The 18,389-nt window shown below is 37.2% G+C and overlaps 1 protein-coding gene across 1 annotated transcript; it reads right to left on the reverse strand.

The window, feature by feature from the left end:
* Positions 1-13,015: 13,015 nt before the first annotated feature.
* On the reverse strand, positions 13,016-13,893 carry LOC110906315. The gene is made up of 2 exons (XM_022151474.2): positions 13,563-13,893; positions 13,016-13,488 (listed from the first exon to the last, which is right to left on the reverse strand). Exons 1-2 carry the CDS (start codon positions 13,570-13,572, stop codon positions 13,193-13,195), a joined length of 306 nt encoding a protein of 101 aa, XP_022007166.1. The 5' UTR covers positions 13,573-13,893; the 3' UTR covers positions 13,016-13,192.
* Between the last annotated feature and the right edge of the window lie 4,496 nt (positions 13,894-18,389).

An 18,389-nucleotide genomic window follows, 5' to 3' on the forward strand; every position in this document is an offset into this window, starting at 1 on the left:
TTGTGACCATTTATTACCCTCTACCATTGCAACTACGGTATGGATGGAAGTTATGAGTAAAAGAAGGATGGTTCTTTTATATCAATTAATTAAAAATCCATTTTTCATTAGAGAGAAAACAACCTAAACAATGTAAAAGAACCGGGTGATATCATAAAATCAAAATAGTCATGAAACAAATTCTTCAATTATACTAAATTATTAAACTTGTTTAAAGGGTCATGCATATTAATGTTATGGCCCCGAGATCTATGAACGTGATTTTTTTAAAAAACTTAGTTTTGTTGTTTAAAAAAAAGGTAACGACTTACGACGCAGCTTGTTGCCCATTTACCATCTATCTCGATGGAAATTAATGAGATATAAGTCGATTACTATCACAATATATAACTTCCTACGTGAATGCTATGTGCATAATGTTTTGTTATTGTGGTGTTCTTTTATGATTTGGAACACTGGCAACTTTATCAAATTTGAACGTTTAAAATACAATTATATACTCTCTTATACAACAACAACAACAATAATATACGTGTTAATATTATTTTTCATTAAAACATCATTCGTCATATGTTGACCAAATTTAGAGGTAAAAGTTATATCATTAAAACATCATTCATCATATGTTGACCAAATTCAGAGGTAAAAGTTATATTTAAAGAAAAAAAATACAATAGTAAAGGATCATATGCAAGGCATAAGATTTGTACAAAGCGTACGCGATCAAGAGAGGAGGACAAGTGTTCTTTGCCTTTAAGGGCAATTTAGTCATTTCTTACATAAACAATTTTTCCAATTGATTTTCAAACGGTTATAACTCTTTCATACATTAAGATTTTTTTTCAAAAAAAAAAAAAAAACACCGTATTAACGGGCACTTTATTCTCTTTAATTCAAACACCTCATTGCTATAGTTTAATTAAAAAAATTACAGGATTTTGAATACCCATTAGTTCATTATGTGATTTTGTGATTACGTAATTTTGAATACTCATCTCATGACTACGTGATTTTGAATACACATTACGTGATTACACATTCAACATACTCACATATGCTTTACCTTATTTGAGGCTGGCTTCTGTACAAGACAAGAGTCTTGTACGAAGCATACGTGAGTATGTGAGCCATTTATCTTCCAAGATCAATGGCTCAAAGCAATCCAGTGACATTTTTGTAAATATGGGATTCAAACCATTGAAGAAACAAATAGCAAAAGGGTATTCTGGTCATTTATCACTTGAACTCTTTCCCCCCTTAATTTTCAAACAGCTATAACTTTTTCATACGTTAGTATTTTTTTAACAAAATTACACCATATTAACGAGAATTTCATCCTCTTTAATTAGAGCGGTATATTGTTATGGTTTTCTTAATTGTTTTTACATGATTTTGAATACTCATCACGTGAATTTGAAAACCCAACATGACTACGTGATTACGTGATTTTATTATATTATGTGAAACTCACTAAGTGATTACGTAATTACGTAACAATAGCTGACTATGTATTATTACGTCACTACGTGATTTTGAATACTCATTTTGTGATTACGTGATTTCATTATAGTATTTTATATGAGACTACACCGAGTGATTACGTATAAACAAAAACATCTAATTCATAATATTTCATATGAAATACCAAATATTTCAAGTCCAGTCATGTATTAAGGATAAATTATATACAAAAGAATAACCAAATCAGCTATAATAACCACATAATGTCGTATATTAGAGATTTAATCACGTAATAAAAACATAAACAATCAAGTTCTTATTATTAAATGTGTAATTACGTAATAAGCATAATTGTAATAACATCAGTTATAACAAATCATGTTGAATTTATACTGAACGTGTAATCACGTAATGATTTATGTTGAATTTGTAATCACGTAATAGGTATTCAAAATCACGTAGTCATATGCCGGGTATTCAAAATCACGTGATGAACTAACGGGTATTCAAAATCCTGTAAATTTTTTCTAAGAAAACTATAGCAATTGAGTGCTCGAATTAAAGAAAATGAAATGTTCGTTAATACGGTGTGATTTAAAAAAAAAAAGAAATATTAACGTATGAAAGAGTTATAGTCGTTTAAAAGTCAAAGAGAAAAGTTGTTTATGCGAGAAATAACTAAATTGCTCTTCAAAGCACTTTTTATAAATCTTATGTCTTGTATATGATCTTTACCTATTAGTATAAGTTTCGTTGCTTTAAAATGCATTTGAATCATTAAAATATAAAAAAGTAACAATATTGTTATCCATTTTTTATTTAATCATGCACTTGCACACAAATGGAGTATCGCTTGTTCTTATCTTGACTTTACGTTCTTTTTCACTAATTTTGGTCACTTGTAAAGTCGTGGGGTTTTTAATTAAAAGCGACACATAAACACTGAAAATTAATTGCTTGAAAAAGTGGTTAAATCTTCCTTTTAAGTTTCTTGCCGTTGCTATTCTTCTCCAACTAGTTTACTCTCGTACCTATTTATTTAACCGGAAAGAAACTCATGTGTAAAATCACTCTGTACGGGGTATGCCCAAGGTCGACTCCTCGATCACCGTGAGACCATACCCCCTGATGCGCGGGAACCGGATGAAATCCGTAAACCCTCACCTCCTTCAGGTTTGAACCCGAGATATAAAACCTAGATTCGTGCCTTCACCCAGATGTCCGTCGAAAATGACCCAGTGGGAATCGTAAATTTATTATCCTATTAAAGCCAAGGTTCGAACCCGGGATTAAACCATCTCATACCTATTGAAATCGTTAATTTATTATTGGGTAAAATTATCCTACAGAGTCTCCTAAATCTAAGAAGTTTACAAAAACACAATGAATCACAAAATATTACACAATGTCGAGCAAATATAACACAATGCCGGAAAATATAACACAATGTTGAGAAAAAAAACAATGAGTCGCAAAAAAGACGCAGTGATACAAATATAGAAAAGACACAATGGTGTAAACAAAAATTAAAAAATCTACAAGCTATAAATCAAAAGGTAAAAACCTAAAATCTCATATCGTAGAGTTCGATAAGACAGTTCTAATGTCGCTTAAATGAGGTCAATCGGTGTAAATTTGATACCCTTCTTACGACTTCTTATTTTTAGGAGACTTTATATTTGATACTAACCCATTTATTAGGTTAAAGTTATCCTACGAACTCTTCTAAATCTTACAAGTGTACAAAGACACAATGAATCCTAATATTATATAGTATAATGTATTTTATAATTTGGTTGAGTTTTTAAAAAGTATGCTGTCATGTTTTAAGAGACAAAATGGTAAAATTATCTAAAGATAAAAAGAATTGAGTGAATTTTAAGAATAACAAGAATTTTGGCTCGTCGTGGGTTGCGGCGGCGTTGAAAGTTAAAGTAACTCGAATATGTACCATCAAATATAAACACGAAAACGTATTATATTTAACTTGACTCATTGCCAAGAAAAATTTACATCAAAACGTAAACCAACTTAGATTTATACCAAAACATACTTAAAAAAAAGCACGAAAGAAAATAGATTTTTTTAAGTTAAAGAATGGTACGGCGCGTTGCGGCAGCGTTGAAACGTAAATCAACTCGAACTTATATACTACCTAGTGAAAACGGATTATATTTAACCCGACTCATTTTCGAACAAAAATTGAGACAAAAGGTAGACCATTTACGTCAAAACAAAGACCATTTACGTCAAAACAAAGACCATTTACGTCAAAACGTAAACCAACTTGATATATACCGACACGTACTTAAAAAAAGCACGTAAGAAAATGATGTTTTTTATGTTAAAAATGTACCGCGCGTGGTAACGATGAAACTTAAAGTAACTCGAATTTATACCACCTAGTGAAAACGTATTATATATGAAAATTGAAACACTGAAAACTCTTTGTCCTTTTATATATGTATGCTTATTTACTATTTGAGTTCAAGCATGTGATACTTATCATCCACTGACACTATTGAAGTATAGACCATGCCATTTTTCAAGTACACACATGCTATCCCCGATGTGTCTGACTCACCTGCAACATCTAAAAATGTCACGTATTCATTTTTTAGGGAAAATTACCAAAATAGCCGCTTGACCAACCTTTTTACGAAAATAGTCATTTGACCAGGCTTAATGGACCTTCCCATCCAAGTGAACCCCCATTTTTATGCACCTTCAATCCAGCCACAACCAAGCGGACACGTGTCCCTCTTACCTGACCAGGCTTTATGCACCTTCAATGTCAGCCGAGCCGCTACAAGTACAAGCCGAGCCGCTTCATGGCCAAGCCGAGCCGCTTTGCCCCATTCCAAGCCGCTACACCCTGGATCTAAGCCTCTTCAGCATGCCACCTACCCCCAAGCCTTTACATTTGAATTTATGAGCTTTCAACCCATGCCCAAGCCACTACACCCTGGATCTAAGCCGCTTCAGCATGCCACCTACCCCCAAGCCGTTTCATTTGAATTTATGGGCTTTCAACACATGCCCAAGCCTTTACATGTGTTTTTTATGTATAATTTCGTAAGTATATATAACATCTGGATTTTGCACACATGTGTTTTTTGTCTTCTCGTTATCTTTGTTTGAATACATACTTTGGTCACGTTTAGTTTAATTTTTTTTTTCTTTTTTTTTCGAACAATTACTTTAAAAAAATATGCACACATCCATAAGACTATATATATTTCGAAACAAATAAAAAAATATTTATTTTCAAACCTATGAATATTAATTTTAACTTACGAACAAGACATTACATTTTTATAAAAAAATAATAGTTTTACATCTTGTGCAGGTTATATTATAAAAAAGTGAGTTTTTTTATAATTTTAACCTATGAATTAAAAAATAATAGTTTTTTTTTATAATTTTAATAAAATGTATATCAAGACATTCAGGAAAAAAAACTAAAAAATATCGTTTATATAATTTTTTAAATAACTAATCATGATATATATCGGTAATTTATATCGGAAATTTATATATATTTTTATCGGTAATTTATGTATATTTTTTAAAATATTATCTAACTTACATATAAATGTACAGGTTATATTAAAAGTCACCGAACTTATTTGTTGTCTACCATTTTTTGAACCTTTACATATACACTAACATAACTTATACATATATAGCAATCAAATTGATTTGTTCACATATTTCTTTATTTCAATAAGAGATGAATTAGAAACAATAAACATTATACTTATATCAATATTACACAAAACGGTCTTATAAATCCTAAAAATATTACAATATTAAATAATTTTGATACCTGCAAATTAATAAAAAGATAAGTAATTTTGAGTAATGTTTATTTGGCCTGAAAACAATAAAAAAAATATGGCTAGAAAAAGAAACACTGTCCACATCAATATTTAAAAACGATATTTCTTAGTTAAAAGATATAAGCTAGTATGTGTATAAATTTTTTTATATTTTTCTTAGACGGCCTTCATAAAAAAAATGGAGAAAAGAGTATTTTGATATTTTTTGATGTATTTTGATATTTTTTTGATGTTTTTTGAAATTTAAAAAAAAATACTACTGAAGCGGCTCGGCTTGTACTTGTAGCGGCTCGGCTTGTACTTGTAGCGGCTCGGCTTGTACTTGTGGGGCAGGGGGCGAAGCGGCTCGGCTTGTACTTGTAGCGGCTCGGCTGACATTGAAGGTGCATAAAGCCTGGTCAGGTAAGAGGGACACGTGTCCGCTTGTTTGTGGCTGGATTGAAGGTGCATAAAAATGAGAGTTCACTTCGATGGGAAGGTCCATTAAGCCCGGTCAAATGGCTATTTTCGTAAAATGGCTGGTCAAGCGGCTAGTCTGGTAATTTTCCCCATTTTTTATTAGGTGCTTAAATATGGATGCATGAGGTGTTTGAGGGGTCTGTCCAAGGACCCATAACGTGGCCATTTTTGAAAGTCATGGTGATCAACGTCTTTTTTCGTAATTTCCCCATTTTATAAAGTGCCAATAAAAGATGACATTTAAACTATTTAATAGAATTAATTCTAGTCGTAGTTTCATCAGATTTTGTGAAGTACTCGAAGTACATGTAGTCAATACTATAATTTGATAACAAAAGTACCAAACGAGACCTTAGAGAGGTATCATGATATTTTACTTGAACGAAAGATCGAAATTAATTTGAAGGATATGATCGATATATGTAATTTTAAAAAAACAATAAATAGAAATGTCATTGTGAGACTCGTAATGTATATCTGGACTATTCTTAACTTTCTACCCAACATCATAACTCTTAACTACATTTTTCTTGTTCAATTCATTAATGATACAATGTGGGTGTGATCTTGGATTGTTGGGGGTCCATATGTTAACCGATAATTGTGCCATACAATTTCGGTTCTATATTTTGTAATTAATTGTATTGATTGTAATTGATCATTTCCGTATTTATCTGTTTCCTTTGTAACTATATATGTACAGTTCATGTTAATGAAATTCCCAAGGGATTACAGTTTCTTACATGGTATCACCCTTCTAGGGTTCCTGATTTCGATCACCCTACTGCCGTCCTCCTCTGATTTCGATCAGCCTTCACTTTCTTCGGCCCCATGCCAGACACCGAAACCTCTGCAGACAAGGAAATCCTTGCTGCCACCACCGATAACACCCACAAACCCCTTCATCCGGTATACACCGTTAGCAACATCCAGAATAAAGTTCGTATCCTCGATGGTACCAAGGTTTCTTATGCATCATGGGTTAAGCTCTTTATGCTTCACGCAAAAGGCTACCAAGTGCTTTCTCACATTGACGGTTCGCCGTCCCCCGCTAAAGACTCTCCCGAATACGCGACATGGGAGAACATCGATTCCATTGTGTTGCAATGGATTTATAGCACCCTTTCCGATGATCTGCTTGTTCGGGTTCTCGCCGATCAGTCCACTGCTGCTGAAGCCTGGCAACGGGTCAAACGACTCTTTGTGAATAACAAAGGACCCCGTTCTCAGGCTATCCAACATGAGCTTGCCAATCTCACCCTCGCTTCCATGTCTAGCCTGGACGCGTATTGTCAGAAAATACGCGATCTCACCGACCAACTCCATGCCTTGGATTTCCCTATGAACGACCAACAACGTATTTTACACCTTGTTAAGGGGCTGCCAAAAGAGTATGACACTATCTCAGCCATTCTCAACCAGTCTCTCCCGGCGTGGGAAGATGCTATCGACCAACTCCACTCCGAGTCCGGTCGCTTAAAAACCCGAGATGCGGTTGTTAACTCTCCCGCCTTGGTTGCTGCCATTCCACCCTCGCCAACACCATCCAACCACCAACCGGCCCCACCCCCTCATCCTCATTCGGCCCAGTCCAACCCACCAGCCCACTACACCCACCGTAACCCCAACCCACGTAACAATACCCGCTCCAACTCCCGCTCCCACAACAGTACTCGCGGCCCCAGTCACAACTCCAACCGAAACCACAATGCCCCACCCCAACACTCTTACAACAGAACTTTCAACCACCCTTCCCAGCAGCCATATTACCCACCCTATTGGGCCCCACCCTATTGGACACCTCCACCATGCCCTTACCCAACTCAAAATTGGTCCAACCCATGGCAGCCCCCACCCGCTCCACACACCCAGTCCAGCCAAGGCAATCACAGGTCGGCACAGGCTCATTTAGCAGAAGTGGATCCTCTCGAACCCACCCAGCTTGCGGATGCAGTTCATGCTCTGTCTATGGAGTCCGCTACAATGGATGACCAATGGAATTTCGACACAGGTGCTTCTTCCCATGTTTCTTTTGATAAAACTAATATTGACACGTTTTCCACGTTTGTACCAATAGCGTCAATAATTGTCGGTAATGGCAACAAAGTTCCGGTTTTGGGCTCGGGACACTCCACCCTAAACTTTGCCTCTAAACCTCTTCACCTCAAAAATATCCTGTTTAACCCCAATATTGTTAAAAATCTTATCTCTGTTCGCCAATTCAATATCGATAATTACACTTCTATTGAGTTTGACCCATATGGTTTTTCTGTGAAGGATTTCAAGGATGGCACGATCCTGAGTCGCCACAACAGTTCGAGTGACTTGTACCCGCTCACACCAAACGCTTCCGCCACTGCTTGTTTTGCTTCCTCTCAAGAATCTGCATTTTGGCATAACCGACTCGGTCATCCGGGTCAACCCGTTATGGATTTTCTTCGTTTGAATAATTTTATTTCTTGTAATAAACACAAGAGTTCGTCTCTTTGTCATGCGTGTCAATTGTCGAAACACAAACGCTTACCATTTTCCGATTCTATCACATCTACTTTATGTCCGTTTTCATTATTGCATTGTGACCTGTGGACATCACCTTTAACAAGCCATGCAGGGTACAAGTACTATCTAGTCATCATCGATGACTTTACTCAATATACGTGGGTTTACCCCCTTCGTTTTAAATCGGAAACTTATTCAAAAATAATTCAATTTCACCAATTTGTCACCACACAATTTCGACTACCCATACAAGCAATCCAATGCGATATGGGCGGTGAATTTGACAACACCAGCCTCCACACGTTCACTACTCAAAACGGCATACAACTTCGTTTTTCATGCCCTCACACCTCTCAACAAAATGGAAAGGCGGAACGCATGATTCGTCGTATTAACGAAATCATGTTTACCCTCCTCACTCATGCCTCCCTCCCATCAACATTTTGGGTTGAGGCTCTTCACACCGCCTCGTATCTCCACAACATCCTCCCCACTAAACTACACCAAAACCGTACGCCCTTGTCCCTCCTTTATCTTCGTGAACCGTCCTATGACCACCTCCGCGTCTTCGGATGCATCTGCTACCCCAACACCACCGCCACCCGCCCCAACAAACTCACCCACCGATCCACGACGTGCCTCTTTCTCGGGTACCCGGCCAACTACCGAGGTTACCGTTGCTTTGACCTCACATCGGGCAAAACCATCTTCTCCCGCCATGTAACATTTGACGAACAAGTGTTTCCCATGGCCACTCCTAACACACCACCTCCATCGCATGACTTTCTCGACCCCAACCCCCTTCTCTTTGACCCTGCCCTCTTCGCTTCCCCTTCACAGCCCACGGCCCATACCCCCCGACCCAGTTTACCTCGTCCACAGCCCACCACATCTACAGCCCAAAACATTCCCATACCCACAGCTCTACCAGCCCACAGCCCATACCCCCCTTCACAGCCCACGGCCCATATGCCAACACCCAACAATCCCATACCCACACCTTTACCAGCCCAACACATTCCCTCGGCCCAAGACATCCCCTCGGCTCAGACATTCCCACCGGCCCACCCGCCTCCGCCCCACACTCAACCCGAACCCGAACCCACACCTGCACCGTCTCATCACATGCAGACCCGCTCTCGTTCGGGCATTTTCAAACCGAAACTTCCCTACTCTCTCCATACACACACTGCTCCCACCATGTCCCCCCTTCCAAAGTCTCACTTAACCGCCCTCTCCGACCCAAACTGGAAAGTTGCCATGACTGATGAATATGAAGCTCTATTGGCCAACAACACGTGGGAACTTGTCCCTCGCCCACCCGATGTTCCGATTATACGATGCATGTGGCTCTTTAAGCACAAGTTCCATGCTGACGGCTCTCTAGAACGGCATAAGGCACGTTTGGTTGTTAACGGAAAGAGCCAAACCGTGGGCGTTGACTGTGATGAAACGTTCAGCCCAGTAGTCAAACCCACTACCATTCGTACTGTCCTGAGTCTCGCTATATCACGCGGATGGTCGACTCACCAGCTCGACGTCAAAAATGCGTTTTTACACGGACACTTAAAAGAGACTGTATACATGTTTCAGCCACCCGGTTTCACTTGCTCAGCTAACCCCAAATATGTGTGCAAACTTAACAAATCCTTATACGGTTTAAAGCAAGCTCCTAGAGCCTGGTATGAACGTTTTGCAGGTTACTTAATCAAGTGCGGATTTTGGAGCAGCGTGTGCGATACATCTCTTTTCATTTACCATCACGGAGATCAGATGGCCTATCTTTTGCTCTATGTGGACGATATTATACTAACGGCCTCCAGTGATGATCTGCTCCGGAAAATAATCGGGTCCCTTACAACTGAATTCAAAATGACTGACTTGGGGACTTTGCATCACTTCTTGGGCATTGCTGTAACCAAACATGCTAACGGGTTATTCTTATCTCAGTCTACCTATGCAGCGGACATTCTCACTCGTGCCAACATGTCTAATTGTAAACCCGCTAGCACCCCTGTCGAGCCTGGCTCTAAACTTAGTGCCGACAGTGGTTCACCCTTTGACGATGGTTCTCTCTACAGGAGTTTAGCCGGGGCTCTTCAGTATCTCACGATCACCAGACCTGACCTCGCCTATGCCGTTCAACAGGTCTGTCTTTTTATGCATGCCCCTAGAGAACCGCATTTTCAGTTTCTCAAACGGATCCTACGCTACCTCAAGGGCACCTTAGAGCACGGGTTACTGATTTCTAAGTCATCCAGCACAGAATTGACTGCCTATTCCGATGCTGATTGGGGTGGGTGCCCCGATTCTCGACGTTCAACATCCGGCTATTGCGTTTATTTGGGATCCAACTTGATCTCTTGGTCTTCTAAACGTCAGTCCACCATTTCAAGGTCAAGTGCAGAAGCTGAATACCGCGCCGTGGCAAACACCGTTGCTGAACTCAGCTGGGTTCGCAACCTTCTACTCGAGTTACATGTCCCTGTCCGTCACGCGTCGCTCATCTACTGTGATAACATCTCGGCTGTCTACCTCTCCGATAATCCGGTTCAACATCAGCGCACCAAACATATAGAACTGGATATTCATTTCGTCCGAGAAAAGGTCCGCCTTGGCTCAGTCAAGGTCCTTCACGTCCCTGCCGATTACCAGTATGCAGATATCTTCACGAAAGGATTACCGAAGCATTTGTTCCTGCGTTTCAGATCCAGTTTATGCCTTCGGTCTTCTCCGGCTCAAACTGCGGGGGCGTGTTAACCGATAATTGTGCCATACAATTTCGGTTCTATATTTTGTAATTAATTGTATTGATTGTAATTGATCATTTCCGTATTTATCTGTTTCCTTTGTAACTATATATGTACAGTTCATGTTAATGAAATTCCCAAGGGATTACAGTTTCTTACACCATAATCCCTATCACAATCCTCTACGTATATCCTTTATTCTATAAATCACTCTTTACCTCTCTTTTATTATTCTATAAATCACTCTTTACCTCTTTTATATATCTATCTATACTATATATTGTCGAAGCAAACACTCCCCACATCTAAACACACGGCGAAACCATAGTCTCCATGTTGGTTATGCCATGAACAACATTACGAAAAGTGAGAGGACGGAAAGTACCGAGGACACCGTACTCTAACTGTACTTCATACAAATCCCCCCATTCAGTCATCACGACATGTGAGTCACAATTTTGATAATATGTAATGGTGCAGTGACGCGACAATGAAATACCCACGTTATAAGGATAAGCGAAAAGCTTGGTCCACGTTTCATCGGATAGCTTCCACAATTCTAGAGAATGGTTATGAATTCCAGATGAAAGAAACATACGAAGCTCATCTCGAATAGCCACCAAATTACGAGTAATTGGAAAACCAGGCACGGGAAGCCTTATTTTAGTGATCCATTGTATATTTATACACTTCTTATTGTGTTATATTTTTTTACGACCCATTGTGTTATTTTTTTTGGCCTTTGTGTTATATTTTGCGATCCATTGTTTATTTGTACACTTCTTATTTTAGGAGACTTTATATATTAACTCTACCTTTCAATAACATACTGTTTGAATGGGAAAAGGTGAAAATAGCTCTAAAGGTTTTCTATCTATTTCAATAACATAATGTTTGAATGGAAAAAAGTGAAAATAGCTCTAAAGGTTTTCTATTTATGAAACTTGTGATTAAAAAAAAGGGTAGTTGCACGGTACCCCTGACCGCGGAAGGGATCTCCCTTCCCAGTTCACCACCCGACAAGGATCCCTGGCGGCAAATACCCATAGCCATCAAAGAGGGGTAAGAAACATGTTTCGAACCCGAGACCTCGAGTGTCCTCGGTCCGGCTTTAAAGCGGGTGTCGGTGGCCACCAAAGTGGCACTAATGGGAATTGAACTTGGGTCTCCATTGGAGAACCCAAGTCACTCCACCACTAGGCCACTTGTGGTGGTTAACATAATGTTTGAATGGAAAAAAGTGAAAATAGCTCTAAAGGTTTTCTATTTATGAAACTTGTGATTAAGTAACATGATAATGGGCCAAATACATTTTAGACGGATTAAATTCGAATAAATGTTTGTATATAAATAGTGAATCATGATAAGGACATATCCTTTAATACTTGGGCTAAAAATTACATATCCTTTTATACTTGGGCTAAAAATTAGGATAACCAACCCCACATAGTACAAAGGGTATCGAATATGTAATCAAAAGGAAGCCAATGTATGTAATTTTATTATAGGTGTGTTGGCAAGTTATGTGCTAGGCTACAAAATGTTTCAATTTCCTTCCTGTTTTATAAATCAAATTTGTTAAAATAAAAACTGGTCATATAAGCAAAAAACAATTGGCGACTCTTTCCTCATCTTTCTCTTTCGGTTGTAAACCCATGCCAAGGAAGGTAAAAAGGGCAATTTGTATAGCTCGTGAATCTTCTCGATAAAATTAAAAACAAAAACAAAAAGGATACTGAGGGACGTGGTGGAAGGAGAAAATGATAAAAGCTATTTGTTAGCTAGCATAAGTTGATAGTGGTTAGAGAGTGAGTTGAGTTAATATTAAATACTCACAGTACCGCTATCTTCATTATCTTTTACTATCATAAATTAAAGAGTAAATTACAAGTTTTATCTTTTATGTTTACATCAAATTGCAGGCGCTGTCCTTTTGGCCAAAAGTTTACAGGCGGTGTCCTTAACCTTCCAAAATCTTGCACGTTTTGTCCTTTAGGCCAAACCTGGTTAGAAATATCAGTTAATTTTTGTCATATGCAATGCACATGAGGGTAAAATGGTCTTTTTCCCTCTCAACCTTTCTATTTCCCCCATTTATAACCCTTGACAAAAGAACCAAATACTTAATTAGTGATAATTAGACCAACACAAAGCCAAATACTCCTCTATAGCTTCACTCTCTCAAGTAAGCTCCATATCGTTATCTGAAAACACATCTTCACTCTGTAAATCACTTGTAATCTCATGATCCATTTCCACATCCCTTTCCATTTTCTGATCAAAGATCGGTACATCTCCATTGTTCAGAACGGTTCCACTGCCGCCATTTGATGAGCTGGCACCGCCAGAGCCGCTAGAACTCCCGACATTCTCCACCACCGGACCTGTCGGCGGCGCACTTTCCCTCGGCACGTTCTGTTCTAATAGATGATTTAAAGCGCGTTCTTCTGTTCCGTGAGCGTCAACAGCAGCCACAACTAACAAAAGTAATAAATCAATAATTAAGCAGTAGTAGGACAAAAGAACCGGTCCAGTAAATGAGCATGCTCACCTATCAACATTCTACATGATTCGTCTTCACCAAAGTTTGAGTCTTTGAACAAAGAACCAACCCTGCAAATGAATATCTCTTAGATTCCGGTGATCTAAAATTAATCATCGATCCAACATATCTTAGAATCCCTATGTTGTGAGAAAAGAATGATGAAGAAGAAGTGCATGTTTGGCTTTCCTTATTTTGCCTCAAAAAGTCCTTATTTTGAGTGTTTGGCTTTCCATTTTGAAGGACAAAAGTCCTTTTTCTCAGACAAAAGTCATGTTTTTGTGATTTTTTTTTTCCAAAAGGACTTCTGGAGAAGTTGGAAATAAGTTAAGCCAAACATGCCCTAAGAGTGAAAAGGAATACGAGGGCTGGATTTTTGATAGAGATGAATTGAGGGGTTTGTGAGGGTTACAAATGGGGGAAATAGAAAGAGTTGAGAGTGAAAAAGACGATTGTACCCTCATGTGCATTGCACATAACAAGAATTAACTGAGATTTCTAACCAGTTTTGGCTTAAAGGACAAAACGTGTAAGATTTTGGAAGGTTAAGGACACCGCCTGTAAACTTTTGGCCAAAAGGACAGCGCCTGCAATTTGATGTAAATATAAAGGACAAAACTTGTAATTTACTCTAAATTAAATTATATGTACATACAAATGTTAAAATGATTTTCGTAGCTCCCATTATAATTTTTTTCCTTTTTATTTGAACACCACTATATATGTGTAAAAATGATTAGGTGCCAGAACACTATTGTAATCCTTGACCAATAAAACAGTTGACATTTATTTATATATAATAATGGTAGTGGAAATGATTTATTTCAAATGGCAATGTACTTGGGTTGTTGAAGATGACCATATTAGGTTACGGCGATGTACATTTTATTGATGATGCATTGATTCTGGCTGGACCCCATTTTCAGTGCACAGGTGGAACGTCCACCCATTATTTAATTTTTACATTACTATTGCAAACTAAAACCAACTATCACCCCATAGCATCGAACCATGTCGTCGTATTTCATATATATTAGGGTGGGTAAGGCTTTCATAGTTTGGATCTAGTGTTGCATAATATCGGATATATATATGCTTCTACAATTTGTATATAACATAACGCCCATAATCTTAACTATACCAATCACTGGTTAACGTTATTATCGATCCTACTCTTTCAAAAAAAAAAAAAAAAAATCTTAGTCCCTAAAACAATTTTAGTGGGTTGTTTAGAGAGTTCTTGAATATATAAAAGCAGTAACGATATGAACTTTTTTGTTTATATAAATGTATATTGTATATATTGGAGTTTTACAATTGTGATCAGTAAATGGTTTTCTTTTACCGACTTAAAAACCATATAATTTGTCACACTCATCATAAACTAGTGCCACGTAACCATTTACAAGTTATAAAAGGTTAAATACAACCATTAAGAAAAATAATACTCTAAAAATGTGTACACTATTTCATTTTTTACGAAATAATAATACTCTAAAACCCTATACACTTTCTCATTTTTTACGAAATAAAATCTTCTAGTAATTTTGACATATAAAAGTCACTCCATATGTTTGATAAAAAGAAAAATAATTCCTTCAATCCAATTTTATCGGCCCATCTTATATCTCTTAAACCCATACTTATATTGAATCCATGTATTTAGAGAAAAAATATTTAAAATAGTGATTTGTCACTTCTTAAAGACCATCTTATGTCTCTAGCCCAATTCCCCAGTCCGTAAATGACAGGTCCTTTTATACAGAGATTTTTTTACAAGTTTTTTTTTCTCTATAAATCTGACTTCTCTTAAAACTTATAATTTGCTATACATGCTATGTCAATTCTAAATTTCTAATGTGTATAAATTCTACGTTAGTTTTTTTTTTTTTTTTGAACGGCAACTTTCATAAAAAAGAAAAGCTACTAGCAAGCCACTAGAGCCGCAAAACAACAACAAACGAGACAACTATAATGCAAAATTACACCACTCCTTCCATTCTATGTCTTTATATGGGAATCGATTCTTAATCCATAAAAATCACAACACCCTTATGTTTTCCTTAGTTAACCAATCATTTCATAGTTATGAGAATATATAATCTCTCTAAAAGGTTACAAATGAACTGACAATATTCTTCTCGAATTTTAAGGGTTTTTTTTTTTGGATTGTACCATATCGAGATTACTAATGAAACCAAATCATCAATGATACGCAATCTGAAGTCGAAAAGAGAGTGGGAATGGAATCCTACTACCCCCACACGTTTGTCATTAAGCACGGTAACTTTATTTAAATTTTCAGATGTATAAAAAAGTTAGGAATATTTATTACAACTAAGAGTGATGATATAAGAATACAATTAAGAAATTACATATTTGATCTCAAATGTTTATTCATATTTCGTCCTTTTTAGTCCTCAGAATGGACAGATGTTTGAATATCTGATAAGTTGAGGTAAAGTTACTAATTATTAATATCTGTTAATAAGCGAAGGGAATGAACAATTGTTTTATGCTGATTCATCATCTCATTTCTTCTCATGTTGCTACGTTACTTGAACTTTTTTCTTAATGATAAGCCATGGGAATGAACAGTTTTATGCTGATTCACCATCTCATTTCTTCTCATGTTGCCAGGGACAGGCCTAGGTAGAGGGTTGGGTGGGCGGTTGTACCCTTTGAAAAAAAAGTTAGTGTTTTTAACTTTTTATAGAGCAAAATCCCACTGCATGTTGCCACGTCACTTGAACTTTTTCCTTAATGATCGTTATTTCCGGTATCAATCTTTCAGAGAGGAGAGAGGGAGAGACCAGAGAACTATGAGAGAGAGAGAAGAGGGAGAGGCAAACCGGGGGCGGTTCTTAGAAGGGTTGTGGCAGGGCCACGGCCCGGGCAAGTTTTTCGGCCGTAGTGCTAATTTTCCGTATTTTGATCGAATTTTTTTATATATATATGTTTGGCCCGGGCTTGCCCGGGCTTTTTTTAGTGCCCGTATCTTTCGGCCCTGGCACGTTCAACGGGCAAGATCCGCCACTGAGGCAAACAATTGTAGCGGGCAAGCCACCAACAGCGACGGTAGTACCGGGGTTTTTGGTCACCATAGCGGCAGCAGTGGCTTATTAGGATGGCGGCGGCTGACCTACGGCGTAGTCTCGGCGGTGGCTGCTTTTTGTTTACCATTAAAAACCAATCTTAAGTATCATCTGGTATAATGTTTGATTATTTGGTTAATATATTATTATTATTCTATTATGAACTATATAAAATATTTGTTAAAAATTTCTTTATGTAGATGTACTCGCATATTTCTGTGCTCCTAGTTATCAAGTGTTGAATAGAAAGAAGAGAGGGTAAATAGTATCATGTTATTATTAAAAAGAAAAGTTCTGAAAATTGAAAGTGTCAACTTATATGCATCCATAAATAGAGTCAGAGAGATTATGATAATAGTCTAATACAGTTTACATATATTTTAATTGGGCCATACAGGCCCAGAAGAATAAAAGGCAAAGGAACAAGACAACAACTACCAAAACTCCAAAAGCATCCATCACCCATCTAATGCCTTTCATCCTTCCCGAACCAAACTGACCAAATTACATCACACTTTTCAAATAAAAATAATAATGGATAATTGGTTATTGGAGTATTAAAGTTAGTTTAATAAATCATCAAATAATTAATGCAAATGTGTTGTAAAACAACGGCCTAATAGCAATATCTAATATGTAAAGGATAATATAGAAAATATAGAGAGAATGAGAAGTATAGAAAATGGGAGAATTCTTATTCATTGAGTGTCAAATACCAATTACATAAAACCTTTATTTATAGAGGTTGAACATTAATACAAATGTAATCAATAGATGGTGGTTACATATAAGGTAATCAATAGATGGTGGTTACATATGTGGAGAGTCACCACATTATGGTGCATTCATAACACTCCCCCTTGACTATCCACATGATGAAATATAATAGTCTACTATTCTTTTAATACGCTAGGTGATACTGTCTCGTTAAAAACCTTGCTAGGAAAACCCAGTGGGATAAAACCATAGCTAAGGAAAAAAGAGTGCAGCGCGTATTTTCTCCCCCTGATACTTTTGGATCAGATATGTTGCCTCATTAAAAACCTTACCAAGAAAACCCAATGGGACAAACTTAGTCAAGGGAAAAAGAGTGCACTACGCATTATACATAATTAACAACATGATTTATGATGATGTTAAATTAGTACTTCGGGACTTATAAGATAAACTGATACTACTGGACCAGTTATGTTGTCTCGTTAAAAACCTTACCAAGAAAACCCAATGGGAAAAACTTAGTGAAGGGAAAAAGAGCGCAACATTTGAGATTAGAACTGTAATCTTACCAATACATCTAGTAAGAACGTAATATCAGATGTCGTCTTGTTTGCAAGATATGTCAATGCTCTGATTGCAATTAAATATGGTACTTCTTGACTAAGTAGTTCAACATCCCTTTCTTGGGGTTGATAAGAATATTTTTTCTATGTCAAGCGATCAGACAATTGTTCATGTACTCAACGAATGAGCTTTTTCTATATAACATCTTCTAGATGTAGTCAGATTGATGAGCAAAAATAGTACATATATACTCGAAACTACAGGTCGAGGATAACTACAGTTTGTAAAAGTCATTCAAACTTTTCCTCTTTAGTTTGAGAGTTCCCTCTCGATGATGTTTACATTATCACTGTAAGAGTGAAATCTTGTTAAATAGATGTAGCTCATTTTATCAAAATTATACCTCTCTTTTCAGAGTATAGTCGGCTGTACCACATACGAGTAGTTTCCTTTAAGATTC

This window comes from Helianthus annuus, chromosome 14 (assembly GCF_002127325.2).
Source record: "Helianthus annuus cultivar XRQ/B chromosome 14, HanXRQr2.0-SUNRISE, whole genome shotgun sequence".
NCBI lineage: Eukaryota > Viridiplantae > Streptophyta > Magnoliopsida > Asterales > Asteraceae > Helianthus > Helianthus annuus.